The sequence below is a fragment of the Lipotes vexillifer genome, unplaced genomic scaffold (genome assembly GCF_000442215.2).
Source record: "Lipotes vexillifer unplaced genomic scaffold, Lipotes_vexillifer_v1.1 scaffold251, whole genome shotgun sequence".
In the NCBI taxonomy this organism is placed as follows: domain Eukaryota; kingdom Metazoa; phylum Chordata; class Mammalia; order Artiodactyla; family Lipotidae; genus Lipotes; species Lipotes vexillifer.
The window spans coordinates 665,659-691,551 of NW_006770868.1; the positions used below are offsets into that span (position 1 = coordinate 665,659).

The 25,893-nt window shown below is 45.4% G+C and overlaps 1 protein-coding gene across 1 annotated transcript in view; it reads left to right on the forward strand.

Moving 5' to 3' along the window:
* ATP9A (ATPase phospholipid transporting 9A) overlaps positions 1 to 25,893 on the forward strand; it is a 134,798-nt gene that overhangs the window by 36,034 nt on the left and 72,871 nt on the right. The window contains exons 4-9 of the mRNA XM_007446366.1: positions 1,629 to 1,737; positions 13,404 to 13,462; positions 14,750 to 14,801; positions 16,868 to 16,962; positions 19,751 to 19,831; positions 20,613 to 20,688. Coding sequence (XP_007446428.1) covers positions 1,629 to 1,737; positions 13,404 to 13,462; positions 14,750 to 14,801; positions 16,868 to 16,962; positions 19,751 to 19,831; positions 20,613 to 20,688 — 472 coding nt within the window. The remainder of the gene's footprint in view (positions 1 to 1,628; positions 1,738 to 13,403; positions 13,463 to 14,749; positions 14,802 to 16,867; positions 16,963 to 19,750; positions 19,832 to 20,612; positions 20,689 to 25,893) is intronic.

Genomic DNA, 25,893 nt, shown 5'->3' on the forward strand with positions numbered 1-25,893 from the left:
GTGTGTGTGTGTGTGTGTGTGTGTGTGTGTGTGTGTGTGTGTGTGTGTGTTCGGGGGTCATAGATATGGTGACTTAGGAGCGGGTATTTATTTGTAGCAGGGAGGTTAGCGCCTCCTGTCTTTGTAATGAGCACACACTTTCCATTAACATCAATGGGATTTAGCCAGGCCCACGCAGAGAGAAATAGAAACTGGAACATTTGAAAAAACAAACAACAAAAAACGTGGGTTATGGCCCAGAACAATACAGCAGCCTGGGGGAGGGGGTGGGGATTCTGCAAACCGGCCGTGCTTTTCCAGAATGGGTTTTCTCTCACCTCTGTATGTGGTCTGGTTATGCGTTTTTTTTTTTTCTGAAATGTACCACTTTTGCTTTGGCTTCAGCGTGTACTTTACATCTGAGTGGAAACAGGAGTAATCCTTTGATTGTAAAGATGTGTGCGGGCCTTTGGAGGAGTTTCACAGAGCAGCACATCTCCGGCTAAATTTACATAAGAGATTTGAAGTCCTTTGAATCTAACTTAATATATTGCATGGGATAAACAGTATGAAGATGAAAGCCTCAAAGAATTCACTACTGCTAACCTTGGGGCGATTGTGTTCTCTGCATTAAAAAAAAAAGACTTTAAAAGGAGGGGTGACAAGTGTATTTTCTAAGAAAAAGTGAATGACGGTTCTTGCCTTTATTGATACAAGAGGAAAAATCTAGATGAAAATAGATTCTAGATATGGGTGACTCACATACCTGTGAATATAACCTCTGTACCAGGTTTTTATGAGTTGGGGTATCTGACTTGGGAAGGTAGGGCAGTTGAAAATTTTCTTTTTATGAGTGTGTACTTAATGCAATTAATACTTTAATATGTTTTCTTTATTGAAGTTTAAAACATTACAGGAAAGACTGAAGCCCCCATTCCATCTTAGCCCCCTACCTTGCAGAGGAATCTAACCAATAGTTGAGGACAGTGGAAAATCTTTAGCAGTATAGGAGTTGGTGTTTATTTGAACAGTGTTACATTGTTATGTTCCGGAAAGTTAATTTCCCTACTGACAGGTCAGTACAAACAGGGATGCATTTCACTTTGGTTCCTGGTGGGCCATCTTACTGGTTCCACCTACCTACCCAGGTTTCTCCAGAGGCAGAACGTTGTGGCAGTTAAGACTCTGGAACTAGATTCCCTGCATTATCACGTAGGAGCAAGTTTATTCAACCTCTGTGTGTCTCAGTGTCTTCACGAGTGCGTGTGGTGATCTCAGCCACGAACTGCACTAAGGGGTGGGAAGCACTTCGAATGGCACCCGGCACATGGCGAGTGAGATGCAGACGTCAGAGGTCACCATCACTCAGGCCTCACCTGTGGACGGACGGTTCTGGGGTTTCTGTGTTTTTCACTCTTAGGAACCCTGTGGTGGTGGTGACTGCGGACGGCCCTGTACACGTGTGTGTCAGTGAGAGTTTTTCCGGTGCATGAGATTCAGAGAAGTGGGCTTGCTGGGGCTTCTGCCCTTAGAATAATTAGCAGGTCCTGCCCTGCTGCCCTCAAGTGGCCTCTGGCTTTTTCTGTCCGTGGCCCCAGGAGAGGAAGGTGGCTTCCACCAGGGCTTACCCTCCCTCTGTCTCTGTGCAGGGCTTCGTGCTGGCCGTCACCATCATCCGAGAGGCGGCAGAGGAGATCCGATGCTACGTGCGAGACAAGGAGGTCAACTCGCAGGTCTACAGCCGGCTCACAGCGAGAGGTCAGCCTCCTGGCCCCAGCGGGACCACTTCCTGCAGCAGGGCCCCCGGTGTGTGTGGGGGGTGGCCCACAGGGTTGCAACTCAGTCATGGGCCGCTGACAGTCAGGGAGCAGAGTTCAAGGCCCGGGGCCGGCGGGTGTGTGGGTGCCCCGTGGCAGGGCAGTCACTCGTTGCCGGCACCAGGGAGGCCAGCGTCTGCCCCAGGACCTGGGGTTACTCCAGCCGCATCCCTGGGCTGCCACTGCCCTCTCAGAGCCAGTCCTGTCATCTGACTTGTGCGTCATCAACCTGGAATTTAATTCTGTGCGCTTGGCATCCTCCCACACGCGTTTCCAAGGCAGTGCAGCTTTAAAAGATACTCTTTCAACATTACAAAACTAATGGTACAACTTCGCAATGTGAGATTTTAAGAAGGCACCAGACTTAATATCATAAAAGCTGCATCTGTGAAGGTTTCTTTGAAGGCATCTTATAAATCCTCAAGACGGAAGAGTGAAGAGTGACTAAATCTGACCCAAAGAGAAATTACTAGGTAACCTTTCATTTGAATTTTTGAAATGGTGGAATTTTAAAAACCTGCTCAAACACACCGTTGAGAACCCACAAAACAACCCAGCCAATGTCGACTTCTGTTTCCACCTACAAATTCTACCTAGATTTCCTGTAAGGTTGTATTCAGACTTGAGAGAATGTTACCTAAAGTTCCTCGAAGATTACTGATCCCATTCAGGGATTAATAATGTTTTAGGAGCGGCTGAGGGGAATAAAAACTGTGGTTTGCCTTCAGGAAATTGAGAATTCTGAAAGAGATAAGATAGATGCCCAAGGGAGCTTGCAGCCAGCCAGGTTGTGAACTGCTTTATGTTAAGTGCGTTAGTCTTCTGAGGAAGCAGTCTGCCCATGGTTTCAGGGGTTTGAGTAGAATTTTCCTTCTCGGAAAAATGTTGGAGAAATTTATTTAAGGCTCCAGAATTTTTAAAAAAAGTATAATCCTGTGAGGGCATGAAAGTATCTTGTTCCAATGCATTGAAATAGATTTTCATAGTTGGTGGTCTTAAAAAGTTGCAAGTCTCTGGGAGAAGGGGGGGATTTAGAGTTGGTATAGAAATGCTTTATTATTGCTAAACTACTGTATTTAGGACGTTTTGCTCCCTAAAGAAAGAAAACCCAGCGTAATCTTTGCAAAGGCAGGTGGCTTGGGCTTTCCATGTGGGTAATCAGAAGACCCCTCTGGAGTATGTTTTTTTGTGGTTTGTGTATATTAAATCCTCCCTTAATAACATATTCTGACTATAACATTTAAAATGCTTGGCAACCGACAAAAGCCCCATCGAGAGGGTGCGGTGGGTCTATTTAGAGCTCAGGAGGAGGGGCCCTGGGATCCCATTCATTCAGCCATCCGGGCTCCAGACCTTCTTTGGTTCTTTTCATATTGCAATTGCTTTTCCTGTGAGTGATTTTTCTGCCCTCCCCTGCAGACCCGACCCCCTTCTCAGCCCCTGCTTTAGCTTCCCTCAGTTCTTGAAAAGATCCTGAGGAGAACTGGCAGATGGCTGTAGCATTAAAAACTTGTCTTCCTTTGTGGGTCTCCTTCTGTGGCCCGTGGTTTCCATTGTCATGCCAATCCAACAGTAGGGGAAGACCTAGCAGAGTTCTGAATATTAACCCAGACCCTGGCTCTGCAATTTGTTTTGAAAGCCCCCAAAAGGCACTGAAGAAAACTGTCAGCTTGGAAAGTGAAGGAGGGGAGGTTAGTTATTTGATACGCTGTGGGGGGAAGGGCCAAAGTATGAAGCCCGAACTGGAGGATTTCAGAGAGAGGAAGAGAAAGAAGCCTTTTTTTTTTTTTTTTTTTTTTTTTTTTACCTTACCATTCAATTATTTAATAATATTTTCTTGAGTGAGGCTTTTCACCAAGATCTTCATTTAGTAAGTTCAAAAGCAAAGGGAAACAGATACGTATATGTATATCCACGCAGGACTGTTTTCTCTTTTTATCACATGGCATCTTAAAATGTACTTTTCAACACTATTTTTGGAGTTCAAAAAAGTTTGGAAACCAAAATATCAAGTCCTTGATCATGAGATTATAAGCCATTATACTTATCTGCCTTCTGCATCATTTCCTGTTTAATAACAGCAGTACTTGTACTAATATAGTTAAATATTTGGGGTGGGTGGGTGATAACTTCTAACTAGCAAAATAGTTGCAGAAATCACGTGGAAAACTCCTATTTGCCTTCACCCAGATTCATCGGTTGTTAAGCTTTTGCCTTTTTCATCCTTTCCCCTCACACTGTCTAAGCCCTTCGAGAATTAAGTTGCATACACTATTCCCTTTTAACCTGTAAATACATCAACGTTTAATTCCTAGTAGGATGTTCTCCTTACATAGCACAGTATAATTACAAAATCAGGAAATTTATCATTACATTACTGTTAATCTCATCTATACTTCTTACTCAGAATTCGCCATTTGTTTGTAAGATTTTTTTTTTCTTGTCCAGGAGCCAGGACAGGTTTGCCTTTTGCATTTAGTTGTCCTTTCTCCCTGATCTCCTCTAACTTGGCGGAGTTCTCCGGATTTCTTTATGACATTGACATTTTTGAAAAGGACAGGCCAGTTTTAGGCCAGTTACTTTGTAGCTTGTCCGTCACTTCGTGTTTGCTCGAGGTCTCAAAATTAGATTCACAACAATGCAGGAATTTATGTCATTTTAAGAATGCCAGTGGCACAGATCCTGGGATGTTACCAAAGTTGTAGAGGCATTATGTTAATCGAATTGAAAAAGTTTCGAACTTGGAGGGAAAAAATTGATTTTAAACAAGTGAATTAAAAACTCTGGAAATAAGAAATTCACCATCGGGAGAAAAAAATGGATGATCTTTTTTTTTTTTTTTTTAATTGCTGCTTCCAGTGGTTTAGATCATCTTATATCATTCAAGGTGTGTCTAAAACAACACATCAATGGATTAGTTTTTAATGTAATTGTCATAGTTTAATAAGTATTTGAAGTATTTTAATATTGATAATAAAATTAGCCTACATGTAGAAATGACATGTTATTCATTCTTCAAGGATATTTGAAACTCCATCACTTTCCAAAGTCTGTGAGAGGTTTCTGTATTACAGAGATAAACTTGAGGGGCTGGGACTTCGGGAAATTAATAGTCCAGCAAGGTATCCAGGCATGTAAAGGGGATGATTACAGAATGTAACTAGTAGTTATACTTTAGTGGCATGAGTGTTGTGGTCCTTAAAAGGAATATCCCCTTTCGTGACCACCACGTTCCTGGTTCTGAGCACAGTGCCTGGTGGTTGAGGAGAGTAGTGGTTCTGAGGTTGTGCCCTGCCTGGATTCAAGAGTCCCGCTTCTGCCTCCCCCCCTGCTGTGGGGACAGATCCCTTAATCTGTCAGTAAATTGGGGATAATAATAGTGCCTACCTTAGAGAGTTGCCGTAAATATAACTCTTGCATGAGAAAAATTTAGCGCTGTGCTGGGATTTGGTCTGTGCCCAAGAAAGGCAGTGCTGGTGGTATCGTAGCAGGGGTTCATTAAATATTGGTGGGTGAGTTAATGGAGGTATGAACCAGAGGTTATGGGAGGTTACGGGAGCCCATCAGAGAGGAGCTGATGATGTCTTCCCGGAAGAGGTGACCTGCATCCTGAGTCTTCGAGGTTGGAAGAAAGCAGCACTGGCTTTATGATTGGTGGTGCTGAATGCAAAATGAACACTTGGGGCCCCTGTTCAAAAATTATTCAAGATGGCGGCAGCAGAGCGTGAAACCAAGTAATGGCCCCTTCTGAGTGCAGGGCCCTGTGCCTTTACGGGGATCCCATGCCCATGAAGTGTCCCTGGTAGAGAGTTCTCCAAAGGTCACAGGCTGGGGTGGCTAGAAGCATGGGGTACAGAACCCCAGGTTCTGGCTCCGTCTTGTTCTTCCCAATTCCGCCTTGTTTCCAGAGCCTCTCCTTCCTGGGAAAATGGAAGAAAAAACCATATTGGCCAGTGAAGACCTGAGACTCTGGGAAAGTTTATTCTGTGATCCAGGAATCTGTAATCAAGGCATGCTACAGGGAGAAGGTGGCATTGGAACTGTTTGAAAAACGCTGTCCAGATTGGGAAGCAGGAGAGAAAAAAGGAAAGATTTACCTACTATAAGCCAGCCAGGTGCTGGACAAGGTCTGGTCTGTAATTATTTTAAACAGCCTTATGGAGGTAGCTTTTACCTATGGGGAACTGAGGCTCATAGAGGTTAAGTATTGTGTCTGAGATGACGTAGCTGGCTAAGGGGTAGAGCTTGATGTGAACCCTGGCTTGTCTGAATGTAAAACCTTAGCCTATAAGTCTAGGCTCCACTCTGTGCCTGGAGCTGAGGCTCACACTCTCCCATAGAATATCTCAGTGATTGCCATTGGCGTTCAGCCTTAATACATATGCTACAGAAGGGCTTCTAGATGTTAAGTCCATTTTAAAACACTTCTTTTTTTAATTGCAGTGTAGTTGATTTACAGTGTTGTGTTAGTTTCTGGTGTATAGCAAAATGATTCAGTTATACATATATGCATTTTTTCATATTCTTTTCCACTATGGTTTATTACAGGATATTGAATATAGTTCCTTTTGCTGTACAGTAGGACAACACGCATTGCTGAGTCCGAAGAAGTCAATCCAGCCCCCCTCATTCTGAGATGAACAAACTGTTGAAAGCCAAGTAGGAATGATGCTTTTAGATAAATAAGCATCCCATCTCCTCCTACTTGGAATCCACATTTAGAGCTGATCAGAGACTTGAGAGGTTCTTATTGGACTTGGATGCGTTCTCTGACTTTAATTGTGGAGCTGTCTTTCCACATTAATAGCATTCAGTGGCGCTGCAAACACCAGAGCCGAAGCAGGGAGGGTCTTGAAGTAGCAGCAGACCCAGCGAGACTTCCTTTCGTTACTTGAAAGATTTGGGTTGGGTCAGGAAAGAGCAATTGGTCAAGGAATTATTTTTCTTTATCCTTGTCCTTACCAAACCAAAACTTGAATTCTGGAGGGGGAATCTGCCTTGCTTATCACAGGTAGTAAGGGCAGTTGGATTTGCATTTTTACCAGATGAATTCCAGGGGTCTTCATACCAGGGATGTTTTCTCAGACTAACTTGTGATCAAGGGCTAAATGAAGCAAGTGGATAATTAGCCCTGAAGGAAAGTGCAAACAGAAGCATAATTAACACAACTGCTGATGCTTCTTTCCTGCTGGGGACATCTGGGCACATGGTGAGCCGTAAGTCGTAAGCCAAAGGTCTGTGCAAAATGGAGAGACTCCCTCTTATTTTCAGCTTTTTAGTACATATGTGGTGTAAAAAACGGAGCGGATATCTTTCCTCCTCTCCAGTTCCTCCGTGCTGCTCTGTTCACCCTTTCCCAAGGATCTCGCTTGCATTCGAGAGGGATAATCTTTTTTTCAATTTAGTTCAAAATCCACTTTGCACCATTATTTAGGATTGCAATTAACGTGACTAAAATTTGAGGTCTAAGGACACACATGTGTTTCTTTTAGGGCGTTGTATTCCACTGGAGTTCATCAGAAGGTAGGATAGGGCAGGGAACATGTGTTCATTAATGGGGAGTTGTTTAGCTAATAATTAGCTCAACGAAAACGCTGTATTCTTAAACACAAGTACCGTTTGTTTTCATATTCTGTTCAGACTTAGGATAACACTAAAACTGCTGTATACTTTTTTAAAAGAAGAGGGTTACAGTGATTATCTTTAAAAAAAATATTTTATTGAAGTATATAGTTGATCGACAATGTTGTGTTTGTTTCTGGTGTGCAGCAAAGTGATTCAGTTGCGTGTATATATGTACATTCTTTTTCATGTTCTTTTCCGCTGTGGTTTATCACAGGGTATTGAATCTAGTTCCCTGTGCTATACAACAGGACCTTGTTGCTTATCCATTCTATGTATAATAGTTTGCATCTGCTCAGTGATGGTCTTTTTGATATTACTGCCGCAGAGGTACCGCAAAGGTCTTTACTGAGGATCTCAAATACAGCTCAGTAAGCAAAGCATTCCCCTTCCCAGGCTTTCCTCATTAAGATTCAGAGCATTAGCTTTTACAAGTCTTAAAATAGGTCTTGCCAAACACTTTCCCATAATTCTCTGGCAGATGTGAAGTTTGTTATTTCAGACCCATAAGGTTCCTTTTATTCTTTCAAACTACTCAATTCGACTTTATTACAAATCGCTGGTGAACTGATCTATTGTTTAATTAAAAAAATTTAAAAAAAACCCTGAAAAAAAAAAATCTCACATGCAAATTGCACTGTTATCTTTCCCAAAAGGTATTTCCCCCCTGCCAGGGGTGTTGGCCTATTTCATCATTATTGGACACCAGAAGCAGGGAAGGGCCATTTATGTATTTATTTTAAAAGCCTCTGTTGGGTATACGCTTGTTAAATTTAAACTTCAGCCTTTCTTTTAAAGTTCCCGCTAATTTAAACAAAAGCCCCAGGAAGTGGCCCGTGGAATTTATAATAATATTCTTCCACCCTTTGCCTGTTTTCAAATAACAGTCTTTTCTTAGGCTTTGGGTAATGCAGATAACCTGATCGGAATATGAAAATTTCAACTTTAAACCTATGAACTCTGCGGGGTCTGCAAAGGCGTTTTCGTGTCAAGCCCAGGAAATGTACACATGCTGTAGAATTTACAACTCATCACTGTCACAGTCAGATTAGAGTTCGAGTTAAAGAGTTATACATTAACCAGGGTTAGTGCATGGAGCTTGCTGCTAAAGACCTGCAAAGGCAATCAATGTCCTGCAGGCACAATGAAAAATAGAAGTATAGCTGGAGGTGTTCGGAGGTCAAAGAATTGGCCCACACGTACTAGTGCTCCGGAATTTACTTCTTTTTTTTTTTTTTTTTTTTTTTTTTTTTTTTTTTTTTTTTTTTTTTTTTTTTTTTTTTTTTTTTGGGCTGTTCTGCAGTGTGACTGAATTGTCATTTGCTTGTTTCGACTCAAGGGAAACATCTGGTTTCTCTCTGCAGTATAGACAAACTGCCCTTATTCTGAAGCTCTCATCCATGAAAAGCACGGTTTGGGCTCAATGGGTTTGCTTATGAAAGGCTCGGGGGTCCATCTCTGCAGAAATAAACAGCTCTAGCAATTGGAAGTTTGTTCCCCGTTATAAACTCTAGCTCAGAGGTGACCTGGGTGAAGTGGCAGAAGCTGAACGGGATGCATTTATTTCATAGAAGGCATTTTATGATTTAGGATGTGTCCGGCAGAGAATCTGCCACTTAACCTTTGAAAAATCTCTTACCCAACTTCTGTAGAGTTTCTGCAAAGATACGTAAGAATCCCAGAGCCTAGAGGTTGGAGACTGGGTGTGACAGGGTCCAAAAGAAAAAAGAGGTCTGGGGGGCGAGTTCTGTGGCTTCAGATCTTAGAACACGGCCGGATCTTCCTGTGCACTTTATAAAGAAGATGCGAATGGGTGTTATTACTCCTGTTCAGGACCAGCTATGTAATTTGCGGGACTCAGTGCAAATTGTTTAAAAGTTATGAAGAATTTGAAGATGAAAACAGTAGGTCATTTACCCAAGGGTGAGGGGATCTATGTGAATACACAGGTCACGTGCCCATGGGTTGGACTCGGCTTCTAGAAGTTTTAGGAATCTCTAGGGTAGATGACACACACACACACACACAGAAAAATTAGGGGTGCTTGGACTTCTCAGTGGGGTGTTGGGAGAGAATTTTCTTCTAACCAGATAATGGACTGTAGGGAGAGTTCCTCTCGCTTGAGGTAGGTAATGATCACTGTCAGTGTGTTATTTTTCATGTATCGTATTCTTTTGCTAGGAAGACGGGAGCTCTGCCACCGTGCGAATGTTTCTTGTTCTTTTTTTTTGCAAGAATATTGGTAGAAAACTCAGAACGGTGGTTCACGTGAGGTTAGAAATTATGTGTTTTGGGCCCTTTCCACAATTTTCAGAGTCTTGTTGTTCTGCAAGTTAATCCCAGCCACTGTGTGCTCAGCTCTTCTGACTCTGGTCCTCTTTCTCTCCTGCCCCAGCGGGGCCTTCCCTACCTACTCGTGGGCTTCTTAGAGAGGGGCGTTTCATTTGGACGTCGGCAGCCAAAACCCCAGTAAATGTTGGAATCGAAATACTGGTCTCTGCTTCCCCCTTCTCTTTCTTTCCTGCCGCTTTTCCTCCTTTCATTCTCATGGTTTTAATTTGTCTTTTCTCGTTCAGAACGCACAGGTACACAGACACATGCTAAATGTGTGTTCTGTGTGCAGGCCTGAGCTACACATTTTTGATCCCCCAAAAACGGTAGTGCGGCCCGAAAAGTCCCAATGTATGGTCAGGACTGTGTGTTGGCTCGATAGAGCGAGTGAATCTGAGGGTCTCCCTGTGTGGAACCTGCAAAGCTGAGGCTCATCCCCGCCAAATACTAAAATGCTAATGAGGGAGCCGGGGCTGAGAAACCCCAGTGACCTCAGGGTGGTGTGGCCCCCACTGCCCTCCTCCTGAGATGGAGCCAGTTACAGTAGGAGGGTTTGTCGGAGGGATCGGCCTGCTGGGTTTAGTCAGAAACTGCTCTGCGAGCACAGCGGATTAAAGGGTTTTTGTTGAGGTAGAACAGATGGACACAGAGGCAGAGTTCAAATTAACCGATCGTAAATCAGGACCCTGCCGTGGAAGGGAAAAATCTGGGCCTGGTCACTTGAAAGTTTGAGCTAATTTAATTTATTACATCTTTTTCTTATTGGAAGAGCACCTCATGTTTATTATAAGAAAATTGTCGTGAAGAGTTTAGAAAGTATTTTTGCCAAAGAAAGGGGTAAATCTCCTCTGTCCCTAGAAGGAATCACCCTTAACCCTTTTAGTATAATCCTCCTGAGTTTGTCCTTTGTCTCGCTAACACACACATATGTCCATATGCAGTTATTATTTAATAAGAGTTATAACAGTGCTCTTCTTAGGGTTAGATATTAAGAGCAAACTTGTGAGTAGGTCTTGAAGATCAGAACACAGGCTCAGGGATGGTTTGGGTCAGGCCACCAGCATAAATTTCAGTAATAAAACCAAAGACAGTATGTAAGTGTATGTTCGGGAAAGTTGGGGCGAGCTCAGGTGAAGGAAAAGCTCACTGGCTCAGGGGGTGGGGGGGCACGATGAATTCACGATCTTCCCTTGAGGAAGCCTTTGATAAGTCGTCCAGAGAGAGCAGCGTATCTGTATGCATTTTTCCTGTTGCCCCCTCACTGGGCAAGAAGAATTGTTCAGGTCGGAAGAGAATTCTGCGCGTGGAGCCCGCTCTTCATTCAGCCATTTCTAACGAGCTGACTCGTAGGGCTCGCCGATGTTCTCCGTTCCCTCTGCCAATATATCGACACAGCAAACGCTTGAGGCTAGCGGGTCCCGAGGATGCGCAGGCTCAGGCCATTGGGTTGAATTCGTGCTTTATGAAAGCAGGGCCCTATCAGATGCTCCCTTCCTAGGCGGAGAGAGTCTAGCCGTCCTCAGAGCCATCTGCCACGTGTTTTCTAGAAGTCGTTCGTGTTCAAGAGCTGCCCTTTTAGCGTCAGGTCTTCTCACTGTTACCATGACAAAATTTAATTAAGTACGAACGTTAGTTAAAAATCAAACCCTGTGGAACCTCTTAGAAAGAGTTGTTTCAGTTGAAGTCATTGGAATGCCTTGAAACATCTCATTTAGTGGTGAATTACTAAAAAGACCCATGGCATTAAATGATGTGAAAAGTGTATGATAAAATAACTTGCGTTGTGCACTAGTTCCTGGTGGGTGAGTGTCGGGTGTTTGTCGAAGGAGTGAGTCCACGGTGGGGGACAGCAGGTTCAGAACTCCCAGGTCACCCTTGCTCTGGGGCATATACTTTATCGAGGAGGACTGAGAATCGTTAGTATTTTCTTCTCTCGTGGCTGAACATTTGTAAGTTAGATGGGCTTCTTACGAGACGCCAAAAATATGAAGATTTTTATGGTGTTACTCCCTTGTGTGGGAATTTGATCCGTCACCAGAATAAAGACCCATGTCCTCCACAGGCTTATTTAGGGGGCGCTGGGCCACCTGGCCCCCCAAGCCCTTCCTCTCTTTCTCTTCTGTGTGATGCTTTCTGCCTTGCTAAAGGAGTTCCAGCCTGTGGCCACGCAGATGCATGTGCTACGCATGTGCATCACTGTCTCCCATCTCATGCCTTCCTTTTTCCTGATGCTGGAAACCAGTATCCTTCATCTGGTTAATTCGGACCTCAGCTCTCCTGTAAAGCATTTGCTGATACCTCCCCATACCCCAGCCCATTCATTCATTATTTGTCTCTTGCCGCCTTCCTGCCACTGGAGTGCGAGTCCCGTGCATCCCACCCTTAGAACACCTGGCCTCCAGCAGGCATTCAGTTAAGGGGGGCTTGAATGCGGAGTGAGCAGTCAGGAGCCTTCTGGGTGCCAGGCACTGTTCTTGGTCCTCCTTCAGTGGGGCAGGTCTCCTTTTCTGCTCCCTTTGCATGCTGGACTTTCTCCCATCCTCTCACACACTAATTTGCACTAACAGCATTTGTCTTGCTGTCTTTCTCACCAGCTTATGGGTTTGCAGACCACAGCCGGTGGGCCAAATTCAGCCCACCATCTTGGCTCGGCAGCCAGGAACATTTTTTACATTTTAAAATATAAATGTACAAAGGCTCCTTGCCTTTGGGCAGAAGAGTTGTTGGGAGAGTTGAGATTGTCCATTGGCTGCGAAACCTAAACTGTCTACCCTCTTGCCCTTTACAGGACACGTTTGTCGACGCCTGCGTGAGACTATGAGCTTTTTCTTTAGGACAAGGGGACTGTCTTGGATCTTCGAATTCCTAGAACGTGGCACTTGAGTAAACGTTTTTTGAGTTGAACCGAAGACCCTCTTTTTTATTCCATCCTCTGGAGTCAGATGAGGGTTTGAATCTTGGTGCTGACCCATTCTAACGTTGAGACTAGGGGAAGATGGGGCCTCTCTGAGCCTACTTTCTTTGTCTGAAAACTGGAGATAATATATTTTTCTGGTGGCCTTTGAGAGGAGCAAGCGAAGCCATCAGGATGTCAGTGTCTATACAGCGCTTAGCACAGTGTTAGTGTTTAATGTTAGCGGTTATTGTTTATCCAGATAAACATCCAGCCACAGTTACGTGATCTGATCATAATCATCAACTGCACTATAGAGCAATCGCAGATTTAAAAAGAGTCAGTCATTTTGGGTTATCCTCTTTCTCTTTGATGGTGTTGAGAATTAAGTGTTGACCTTCTGTCCATGGATCTGACTCTGAATTTTCTTCCCTATTTCTCTGTGTGTGTGTGTGTGTGTGTGTGTGTGTGTGTGTGTGTTTGAGGCTGAATCTTTTATGGTGCTGATTTAGAATAGCTTCTAAGGTGCTGTTAAGACAGAAGATCTTACTTGAGTGAGTCATTCCAGCGCTCCGCAAAACGGGGATTCATTTTTGGGGCGGCCTCTGTGGTAGGTGAACCTTTTCTCGGAGAGACAGGAGATGCCGCTGCCGGGCTCAGGGGCACGTGCTTCTGGGTCTGCAGGCTAGCGGACACCCTGCCGAGGTACGCAGACTTGGAAGGAATTCAGATGTGATGTATCTGGGCCTGTTTCTTTGCAGGGACAGTGAAGGTGAAGAGCTCCAGCATCCAAGTTGGAGATCTTATCATCGTGGAGAAGGTGAGTGGGGTCTCACGGCTCCTGATGGCTGCGCGGGCGCGCGGGCGCGGGACGTCACTGCCCCCACTTCACGAATCCCGACGCGACGTGTGATTCGTGTATCTGGTGGCCGCACCGGACGTTTGCTTTCTGGGATTCTACCCAGAAGCTTTGCCTGGGGAGAAACATCTCTTTCGCATGAGAGAGAGAGAGAGAGAGACACAATTTTTTCATGGTTTCTGTGTGCTTCTTAGCTAGAAATCCAAGTTACAAACACAATTCCAAGGCCTATTTGATGTGCTTGTTGTTTTGGAGTCTTCTTTTAAACCTCATCATAATGAAGTTTTTCCTAGAAGTCTGCTGGCTGCACAAGCACATAAAAATGTTCGTCATTTACCTCTTGAACAATTATGGCTCACATTTTTTGACTTAAATAACATTGTGCTTTTCTGTCATTTCATGGGGAGTGGGGGGTTAAGTGAAACATGAGAACAGTAAAAAGGCCCCAAGTGCATTTTTAAAGATAGCGCTGTCGATACGTTTGTTACTCCAGCACTCATACCTTTTCTTACTGTGTGTGTTTGGGAGGTGTTGGATTTTGGGGGTGGCCCTGGAGAGTCTTGGAGTCATATTTGATTAGAAAAGGATTGCATCTTAACTTGTTTCTGTAGGAAGTGAACTGTGCTCTTTTAAAAGGATTAAATCCAAGAACTCACAGTTGATTTGGGGTAAAGTGAAGCTCTCCTGGGTGGCAGCTCAGAAGACCCACACAAACTTCATGTTATGACATACTTGCCTGTTCACAATTACATGAGGCCTGCTGTTGGCTTCCCTCTTTTTTCGAGAACGGCTTTTGTTGCTTCTTGCTACTTGACTTCCTTATTAAAATCCCACTCGAAGCCAAACATCAAGCCAGAAAATTGGTAGAAGCAGAAAGCGTGAGCCGAGTGTATGTATGTAGTTTCAGCAGACAGCCTGGAAGAAAGCCAGCTCGGGGGGCAGGCTTTGGGCTCCCGGGTCCTCTGGCTGCAATTTCAGGAGGTAATGGTTGGATTCGCCAGAAAACTAGAAGGTCTCTTTCCGAGATGAGATTTCAATAGGAGATTAGTAACATAAGGGCAGCGTGCGAGAGTTTTCAGATTCAAAACAAAATAAATCCCCAGATCTGTCTTTGACAAAGGCAGACACTTAAAAGAGGCTGTGGGTTTGGGTTGCCCCCCTCCGCCCCCCACCGAGGGGGTGGGGGCTTGGGGATGGAAACCTCACACAGGGGCATTCACGGTAACAGTCTCTCTGTTCATAACGCAGAACCAGCGGGTCCCTGCTGACATGATCTTCCTGAGGACATCAGAAAAAAACGGTAAACATCTGGGATCAATTTTGAAAATAACCATTAACCTTTCAGTGGTAATTTGGCAAAATAATCATTTGAAAATGTAACAGAAGTAGATGATCATTTTGGAGCCATGGAGGCAAATCAAGAACGTTTCTTTTCATAGAGCAGTCTTTAAAAAAAAAAAAAAAGGTTTTTGGTGCGCGCAGGTCAACAGATTTTGATCATAGCAAAGATAGTCGGACCCGTGCTGAATCCCAGCTGGGAAAGTCACACAGGGTGGCTGTGCTTTTCCCCGCTGGGCTGCATTAAGCTCAACCGCAGGAGTTGGCAGGACTGGGAAGTGTGTCGAACAAACAGAAGCAAACAGAAACTCCTCTGAGAAAATACTGGGAGAGTGTCATGAGATGGGGCGGTAGAGAAGCTGGGGGGAGAGGTAGGGGTAGGTGGCCTTTCCCCACCTTGGCTCACGAGTGGTGGGGCCATAATCACCCCTGCCCATCGATTTATTTGTCGTTACAGCCTATTTGCCTGAGTGCAGCTCTCAAGTCTCTTGCAAGACCCCACTCCTCGCGATTACAGTTGTCTCTTGGTGTCCGAGGGGGATTGGTTCCAAGACCCCCGTGGGTACCCAAATCCACAGATGCTCAAGTCCCTTATATAAAATGACGTAGGACACTCGGCCGTCTGCACCCGCAGGTCCTGCACCCGCAGGGCAGGCTCCGGGGGGCCCGGCTGCGTTTCCCACTGTGGCCGCCCCCGCTGCCTCCTGCCCTCCCCGTCGGTTGACTCAAATCTCTTTCTTTTTATTTGTTGTTATTTAAGCTGTTTTGAGGAAACAAGGCTGTTTTTCTCTTGCCCATCAGGCATAATCAGAGATCTTCAAACGTTGGAAAAATCCGTATTTGTATCCCTTGGAGGTTGCTGCAGCCTCTTTTATGATGAACTGGATAAAAGTGCGGATGACATGATATACTAATAATATGTTAAATCATCCAGAGAGGGGGTGGAAAGCACTCCACTAAAACAGTCTTCTTTTATTTATTTACTTATTTAATTAATTAATTTATTTTTGGCTGTGCTGCACGGCTTGTGGGATCTTAGTTCTCCAACCAGGGATTGAACCCGGGCCCTTGGCAGTGAAAGCATGGAGTCTTAACCACTGGACTGTCAGGGAAGGCCCTAAAACAGTGTTCTTCTAAACACTGCAGCTTTGTCCTCAAATTGGTACTTGTGTCCTCGTCAGTGAAACCGGAGTGTTATGGATTGGGGGTGCCAGATGTGCTCTCCCTTTGTTCCAAAAAAAAAAAAAAAAAAAAAAATTAAAAGGGATCTCCTGAAAGTCCTCAGAGGTCTTAAGTGCGGTGTCAGGGAGTTCAGTACATTCTCTGTCTGATGAAATACAGAGCTGACTGATTACTCAGACTTGTACAGGTCAGATTGAAATGTGTATCCACCAAATTTGCAGGTCGATAGTCACGGCAGACAGTTAACGTGGTCCTTGGGGTCCTTTCCCTGTTCTGAGCAGTTTGCATGGATCAGCTCTTTAGGCCTCTCAGCATGAGGTTGGCGCTATAATATCCTCATTTGTGCACTGGAGGAAACTGAGGCTCAGAGGGGAGAAGTAACTCCCTCAGGGCACAGCTAGGGAGTCGTGGAGGCTGAACCTGAACCCAGGAGGTCTGGTTCCTGAGAAGGCGCTCATAAACCCCTGCCCTGAATGGACTCGAATGCTGGTTACCCCGTGCCAGCCGCCGTGCTGGAGGTATGATCAGCCCTCTGAATCCTTTACAGCAGGCTTGTGAGATCTGTGTTTCTCCCCATTTTACAGACAGGACACGCCGAGGCTTAGCAAGGTCCAGAAACTAGCCCAGGCTCCCACTGTGAGTGGTGGAGCGAGGTATTTGAACCCAGATCTTTCTGACCCCAGAGCTTATGGAGGAGATGGGAAATTGGGTATTTATTTTTCCCTCTTGGTCGTTGGCCATTGATTGGCTGTTTTTACAAGTACGAGAGCCGGAGCTCCTCGGAGCTGCCACGGGAAGGATTCTTGAATTGCAGGTGAACGGACGGTGCCTCACTTCCCTCCACAGGCTCTTGCTTCCTGCGGACGGACCAGCTGGACGGGGAGACGGACTGGAAACTTCGGCTTCCTGTGGCCTGCACTCAGAGACTGCCCACCGCTGCTGTGAGTAACTGTCCCTGCAGAAGCCCCACTGGCGACTGTGTCACCTCAGGGCTCTCAAACTCGGGCCCCTCAGGGGCCAGACACGGGCCGTCAGGTGTGAGGTGGGGGTCCTGGGGGGTGTGGGGTTCTCGAGAGCCCCGAGTGCTTGCTGGCTCCAGGCCGTGTGGCCTTGTGAACACAGACCTGGCCTGTTGGGATGGTACTCTTTTGAGGGAAGCTCCAGCTCTAAGAAACCTTGACCAGATATCTGGCATAAAAGTAAAACCCAACGCAGAGCACGTTATTCTCTGCTCAGAATCTCCAAAGGCATCTCAGCCTCCTGAGACTCGATCCTGCGGTCCTCGTCTCTCTGCTAAGGGCCTGACCTCAGCCTCTTGCTCTCTCCCCTCTGCCCGCCAGCTCCAGCCATACAGGCCTCTCCATCAGGCATGCTTCTGCCCCCCGACATTTGCCCTTGCAGCTTCTCCACGAGGAACAATCAGACTCACTCTTGGTTTTTGTGTACAAGTCCCCTTATTGGAGAGGTGTTTCCTGACCACCCTCTCCTTGCATTCCCACTCCACTCACTTCAAGGCAGAGTCTTCGAGAGCAGGTTTCTGTCGGTGTGTTCGCTGCTGTGCGCCCAGTGCATGGAACAGTATGTCGAACGGTGCATGGAACAGCATGCAGGCCCTGTCTGAGGGGGGCGGCCCCAGTAGTTGGAACCAACAGGCCTCCGAGCTGCCCGGGGCCTCACACTTCCCCACCAGCTCCCTGTCACTCATGCCTTAAACTGTAGAGTGAGGTAGGGAGGTAGTCAAAGAAGGAGTTTGAATGCAAGCCAGCTGGGCTGGATGAGGCCTGGGGAGTAGGTTACAAAATCACAAAATGTAATTTAAATGCCCAGAGACTGACATGCCCTGTGGGTGGTCTGAAAGGATTAAGCAGAGCGCAGAAGCTTTTCCTGGGCTTGTGGCCACATTGATTAATGCCAGTCCTTACTGCGTCCTGTGAGGAAGGGAGAGGGCAGGAGACAGTTCTGTGTCTCAGTGGAGTGAACGTCACAGTAAACGTGCCCGCGGTACTGATGATTCTTCATGGCCAATAAGACGGGAAATAGCACCATCCTTATTATTATTTGTTTCGACCAGGAATTCTAGTGAGTTTTCAGCTGTGGCCAGGAGCCCTGGGGAATCCTTGAGATGGGGCTAACCAGCGAGGGTCACTCCCATGACTTGAGGGACTCTGTTCAGGAGACAGTCCAGAAGAGTCTAGAATCGTGAAGGTGCCCGCCGGTTCCACGGCTCTGAGTTCCTTTCTCGATGTGCACTTTGGAAACTTCACCCAGTTTCATAAACATTCGTCTTCTCCAGGCCTGGGTTGGCATCCAGAGAGAGATAAGGTACCACTGTCTGTACCTTCAGCCTTAGTGGGCTGAAGGGGCCTCGTTGGCTAACAGCGTTTTGACAAAGTCATAGATGAAGAGAATTGTATGGAAAGATTTACCCGAGGAATACGCGAGTATATTCTATTTAAAAAGAAACTCGAATTGTAGGAACAGGTGAAAAGTGTTGCTCACAGCCTCCTCCCCAGATCTTACCTCCCTCTCCCAGGGGCTCTCGTGAAGTCAGTAGTGGTTTTTCCAGGTCCTTTTTCGTGCAGTTTCTTACAAATACACAACTGCACACTTGCTGGTGGGGTGTGGTTTCTCATAAATGAGATTGTGCTGTGATTATGATTCTGAAACGTTTTTCCCTTCACTTTCTGTCTGTGGGCCTTTTTTGTTTATCAGCACATAGATGCCGCATTACCCACACGTCTGCATACGGGCCTCCTGGATGGTTTGCAGGGAGCTCAGGGCCTGCTGAGGGCGTGGCCAGTAGCCTCTACTCCACTCCAGGCCCTTGTTGCTAAGGGGCATTGTGGCCTGAATTTGCCTGACCACTTGATTTGGTTCCCCCCACGCCCGTCTTTTTTATTGTGGCAGAATATACATAAAATTGACCATCCTACCATTTTTGAGCGGACACTTCAGTGGTGTTAAGGACATTCACACTGCTGTGCAGCCATCACCACCATCCATCTCCAGACCCCCATCATGGAAACCTGCAGCTCTGGACCCGCTAAATACTGCTTCCGGTTCCCCCCCTTCCCCCAGCCCCTGGCAACCACCCTTCTACTTCTTTCTCTATGAGTATGACTACTGTAGGTGCCTCAGATAAGTGGACTCCTATGGTATTTGTCTTTTTGTGACTGGCTTATTTCACTTAGCATGGTATCTTCACAATTCATCCATGCTGGAGCAAGTGTCAGAATTTCTTTCCTTTTATTTTTTTATTAAAAAAAATTTTTTTTAACATCTTTATGGGAGTATAATTGTTTTACAACAATGTGTTAGTTTCTGCTATATAACAAAGTGAGTCAGCTATACATGTATCCCCATATCCCCTCCCTCTTGCGTCTCCCTCCTACCCTCCCTAATGAGTGTTTTGATTGGTATGAACAACTCTTGTAAACCAGAGTGTCGCAGAGGGGGATCTGCACTGTCACTTAGTTTTGGAAATGCTGGGTAAACAGAGAAGCACAGAATCTTCCCTTTAGGGTCTCAGTGTGTCTTGGGACATTGCAGGTAGTGACTCCTAAACTTACTTGCCGGAAGGTTTCCGTCTTGTTTTCCACCTGCCCTGTGGTTATGAGAGCTGTTTGGAAAATACACTTGCTTTGGAAAAATAGTGGATGCTTCCTGAAATCCCTTTATAATCATACAGTGACTTCGTTTTACCTCCAAACTGTCACCCCCGTTGAACAGGACCTTCTTCAGATTCGATCGTACGTGTATGCAGAGGAGCCAAACATCGACATTCACAACTTTGTGGGGACTTTCACTAGAGTAAGTAAGCCTCGTGTGACGTGGAATCCGGCCTGGCGGGGCGCACGTCTGGGGTGAGGACCTGCTGCACAGTGCTGACAGGTGTTTGTCAGGGAGTTGCTTTGTGCCAGGTGGGGTGACGTTCCCTTCAGAAGGCCCCACCTTGAAAGCTGACATATTGCTTCTCAGTAAAATCAACGCCACTGGGATTTTCTGCAAGCCTCTGAACAGCTTGAGTCACCTGACAGCTTGGAGCCAGTGTTATTGTAATGAACGTTAACTCTGGTGTCTGAAAGCAGTCACTCTTCCTGTCTCTTTCACGTGAGCCCCTGTCCTCTTTAATTCCTCCAAGTCCTGTCTGCCAGGGTTATAATTTTTAAGTCACGTCCCAGCCTTTCAGAATAGAAATTGAATTTGGATTTGAATTATGTTAGGCCTGTGGGGTACTAGGTTTATAGAACCCAAATTGAATTGTTCCTGCTCTCGTTCTGGAAGCCTGAAGGCTGACCGGCAAAGGGCTGTTTCTGTTCGATTTGCCTCTACATTTTAGCTCTTACCTTGTAAAATGTTTCTTTGGTGCTAGAAGCCTGCATTTCTTAAGTCGTGAACCATTGTTTTTCACCGGGGCGGGAACGCCAAGGGTAAGAGTTCATGAGTTTGGCCCCGCCTCTCCCAGCTGGGCTGTTGGCTTCCAAAGGGCGGTCATCGTCTCCTCCCTTCTTGTGAAGAGCAGGCTGGAGACAGCCAGCGGGTCCTGCCCAGACCTTGGTGGGTCAGCATGTGTCCACTTGTTCTTTTGCAGGAGGACAGCGATGCCCCGATCAGCGAGAGCCTGAGCGTAGAGAACGCGCTCTGGGCGGGCACAGTCACCGCATCAGGTACGGTGCTCTTGCGGAGGAATGTGTTAACAATTTGAAAAGGAAAGAAAATCCTTTTGTGTAATGAGAATAATCATCTGTCAGTTGGGAAAATGAGCTGTCGGTCAAATGGTGTTTCCCACTTGCTCCTGCACCGCAGGGGAATTAAACGGCCATCTGATTGCCCCTCGGACGATCGGAGACGTCTGGAGAAGCCGCCCTGGCCTGTGGACTCGGCCACAGTGTCCGCTCTGGGAATGGCCCTTAATTGCCACTTGAGATTGACGTCCTAATCTGTACCAGAAATTGGGTCAGCCTGGGTGTTCGGGCTGGAAGTTGTGTCTGTGAGGGCTGCCCAGCCGGTCCTGCCCTGGTGTGCACGCCAGGGCCACGGGCCTGATGGAGCCTCAGTGTTTAAAACTCCAAGATGACACGGAAATTCTCTGGACCTCTGGACTCCAAAACAGAGTTTGCAAGATGACCTGTTGAGGTGCAGGAGGAAAAGATTTGAACACTGGTATGAAGCTGAGCAGAAGGGGCTCCAGGGTTTGAGCACAGCCTGCAGCAGCTGGGGTGATAGCAGTGGGGCCGCCAGTCTGTCAGGCACTGGGCCGGGCCCTTCCCTGTGTGTTTACGCGGTTCACTTAATCCTCCCCACAGTACCATGCGGGCAGGTGCTAGTATTGTCCCCATTCTGCAGATGAGGAAACCGAGGCTCAGTGAGGTTAAGTAACTTGCCCAAGGTCACACAGCACATGAAAGGCAAAGTTGAGGCTTGAACCCAGGCACTTTGCCTCAGGAGCAGAACTCAGTGTGCAGCTGTTATTATCGTATTATATATGTTATATAATAATATATTGCTATTAATAACGTAATTCCACTACTGGCAGCTTTCTGTCTTTACCATGGGATGAATTCATTTTTTCCCCCCTCTCTCTCCTACCAACCCCTTTTCCTCTGCTTGATGCTGTTTTGTGGTTCTTTAGTACAACAGATGCTCAGTCAGGATGCTCTATGACAAGGAGGGGGAATGACCAGCACAGACTCCACACAGGTTGCCATCCACAGACTCACTTAAAGCCAGTGGACAGAGATGAACTCTCTCCCTTTTCGTTGTTTACCATGTTGTTTTTCCACTTGCAGCCTGTATTTGGAGCACAATCTAGATTGTCTCTCAATTCCCCTGGTGCCTAAAGATGTAAGAAATTGGTCCTTAATATTCTGCACTGCCCGCTGCCTGGCCACACCAAGGCCATGGCCGTGGCCACCCAGGGCCGGCAGCAGCCCTTTCACCTCTGCCTCTTCCTGGCCACTTGTCCACCCAAGTCTCTCTGAACTTGTTACTCTTCCTCACCAGCTTTTCTCCACTTTGAAGTCATTTGCTAACAAGTAATTAGTTATTCTTTTTAATCTTTAATGATTTGACTGAAAAAGAATTTGTTTCCATTTGCATTTCCTAGGTTATCGGGAAGGTTGGCCATCTTTGCATGTGTCTGTTTTGTTTCTTCCTTTGTCAGTTACTTGTGTGTCCTTTAGTCATTTTTTTGTTACGGTTCTTATCTTTTTCTTAATCATTTGTAAGAGTTTCTCATTTCTGATGCCTAAACCTCATATCCTTTTTCCCCCATCCAATTTATTATCTGTTTTTTTTTTGCTTTTTCAAAATTTCTTCTTTTTTCAGTTGAGGTAAGTTGATGTACAGTATTATATAAGTTTCAGGTGTACATTGTAGTGAGTCACAGTTTTTAAAGGTTATATTTCATTTACAGTAATTATAAAATATTGGCTATATTCCTCGTTGTACAATATATCCTTGTTGCTTATTTATTTTATACATGGTAGTTTGTACCTCTTAATCCTCTACCCCTGTCTTGCCCCTCCCCCTTCCCTCTCCCTTCTCCCCACTGGTAACCACTGGTTCTCTATACCTGTGAGTCTGTCTCTTTTTTGTTATATTCACTAGGTAGTTTTATTTTTTAGATTCCATAAATATGTCATGTGGCTTTAAAAAAATTTTGTGGTGTATTTAATATGCAGGAGTTAAAAGTTACTATTTTTATTTGTCTCTAGTCTGTTAGGTGATAAATGATATTTTGTTATTGTTTTAATTTTTATTTCTTTGTGAGTATGGTTGAACATCTTTTCACATGTAAGACCTTTCTTAATATTTTGGTCTATCTACTTTCCTTCTAGGTTCTTTTTTTTATTGACTTGTAAGAATGCTTTGTAGAAGAAAGGGTATCGAATTGTCATCTCTCATCAGTCACAAACATTTTCTCACAGTTTATTGTTTGTCTTTTGTTTTTGTCTGTGATATGCTTTGTTTGGTTGGTTTTTCCAGATAGAATTTCTCAATGTTGATGTCATCACCATTTTCATAGAAATGGGATTACTAAGTGAAAGGGTGTATACATTGTACATTTTGATTCGCAGGGCAAACTTCCCTCTTCTGATAATCTTACAAATGTACCTTAACGAGCACCATGTTCTGTTTGACTTTAAAATTTTTGCCCACCTATAGACATTGAATAAATATCTAACATATTGATTTCCCTTTTAAAAATAATTTGTAAAGTTTAACAACTTTCTTCATACTTATGGTTTGTTTGCATTTCTCAAAATATATGTACGAACTGCCAGTTTATGCCCTGTGCCCATTTTTCTCTTGCGGGATTCATTTGAAAAAATGGTTTCTAAGAACTCTTTATAAGGACAATAAGGATATTTGTTGTCCTTCTGTTTGTTACCTTAATTGCAATTACTATTTCCCAGTTGATCTCATTCGTATTTTGGCACAAAAGTTTAAAATTTTTATATAGGCAGACCTATTGATGTTTTTTTTCTTATGGTTTCTGGTTTTTGTGACATGCTGAGAAAAATCTTCCCTGCTCTAACATTTTAATAGTACACCAGTGTTTGCTTGGAGTGTTTATATGGTTTTATATTAAAATGTTTGCTCCATCTGGGATTCATCTTGGTTTAAGGAGTAAAGTTAGGACAACTAGCTAGCGAAGGGATCTTACCTCAGCTCAAACCCCAGCTCCGGACACTTGTGCCAGGTTGTGTTTGTGGCCCTGTGTAAAGAGACAGTGTGATGGGAAACAGAGACGTCACGTGATAAAGCATGCACTTTGGGAGGGGGACATTCTGTGTCAAATGCCCATCTCTTCAGGTGGAGCAGAGAGAGGTGTTAAGGGAAATCAGAACAGACTGGGTTTTTTTTTTTTTTTATTAATTAATTAATTAATTAAGTTTTGGCTGCATTGGGTCTTCGTTGCTGCGCACGGGCTTCCTCTAGTTGCGGCGAGCGGGGGCTACTCTTTTGTTGCCGTGCATGGGCTCATTGCGGTGGCTTCTCTTGTTGTGGGGCAAGGGCTCTAGGTGCGTGGGCTTCAATAGTTGTGGCACTCGGGCTCAGTAGTTGTGGCCCGCGGGCTCTAGAGCGCAGGATCAGTAGTTGTGGTGCACGGGCTTAGTTGCTCTGTGGCATGTGGGATCTTCCCAGACCAGGGCTTGAACCCGTGTCCCCTGCATTGGCAGGTGGATTCTTAACCACTGCACCACCAGGGAAGCCCCAGAGTGGGTTTAAGCCCTGTGTCATGTTGCACCTGGCAGAGATAGGACTGAAATTCAAGGATGCCTGTGACATACCCGTCTCCTTCCCAGGCAGTAATGTGAACAGTGCACACTTCATTTCTTGCAGTCAGGGTAGTGGTTACTTCGGGGTGGGTGGGGTAGGGGTGACTGACGGTTTGTTTGGTTAGGCACTGGTTTTGATAATATTCGATAAGAAATACGTGTTTACATGTCTGGTGTTCATTCTGGTAATTTTCTTCTTCCCTTCCTTCCTGCTTTCCTTCTTTCCTTCTTTCCATGCAGCAAACCTTTGTTGAGCACTTATGTATAATAATGCCAAGCTCCATTGCTAGGTCCTAGTGCTGTGGTATACCAGAAGACCCTTGTCTCCACCTTCATGGATTTATAACTTACTCTAAACTTAATATAAATTGCAGAGGAGATGGGAGGAAGTGGGAGTGAGTTCTCTGGATTTCCTCTGAAACCAGTGAGAAGGAAAGTGATTTAGTGAAAACGTGGGGAATTTGGAAGGTGGAGGGTATGAGTGAAGAGGCTTCTCAGCCTCAATTTCAGAGATTAACAGTAATAAGTCTTATTTATCAGACACTTTTTATTTTCCAAGTGTTTTGCTTTTGTTCTCTTGTTTTGGTCTCACAACATTAAATGAGGACAATTAATGGAATGAAGAATTGAGTCTCAGAGAGGTCAAGTGACTTGCCTAAGGTCACACAGCCTTGGAGAGATCATCTCCTGTGAGGAGGAGAATGGAAGGCAAATTGGGATCTTGAAGATGGAAAAAAGATTTCAAACAGTTCATCAGAAATGTACTGTGAAGTTAAAATATGCATTTTCCCACCTGTCTGAATTCTTTTCTTTGTGTTTGGTGATGTGGGAAGAGAGAGAGAGTGGTGATTCCTGATCCAGTGGCACTGCTTGCCACGCCCTTCAGTGGACGTATGTTTTCGAGTGAGTCTGAGGAGCCGGGCAGTTACCATTTCCTTAGCTGGCCTCAGTTTCCCCTGCTTCTCACCAAGTAGATGTCTGACTGCACTCTGCTTCTAATGTAAACTCGGCATTAAATGCAAGCCATTTCCTCCTGGGGCTCAACTCCAGGAGCAGCCATCAAGAGTAATCTTAATTATATGAGATTTCACTTCTCTGTTCCCTTTAGAATCTAACTCCTGTGTCTTGGTCACTCAGCTGTTATCAGTTGGAAGTTTAAAGAATAAAAAAGCTTGCCAGGCAATGCTAAGGGCCCAGCTGCATTGGCTGGCATCAGTCTGTAGAGGATGCAGTTGCCATGGTAACCCCACACTGTGCTGCTAAGCTGAGGAGTCACTGGAGCGAAGATAGGGAAGGGGATGGGGGAGGCCGGGGGCGTGTTGGCAGAGAAGGAGCCTGGATATTATGGATCCCAGTTCTCCTCAGACTCTCTGTGGAGGGGGACCAGTTTCTTATCCCCCTGGCCCCACCCGTAATCTGTAGCAGATGGATCTGTGACCCTGCTGTGTGTGACCAGCATGCAGGTCACGCCACGGGGGTCTGATAATGCCCAGCTGGTCTGCACCCTGTTCCTTGGGGCTTGTCCCGGGATTGCAGGCTCGAACGTCAGAACAGCGTGTAGTTGCTGTAAATGTGTTGAACACTCTT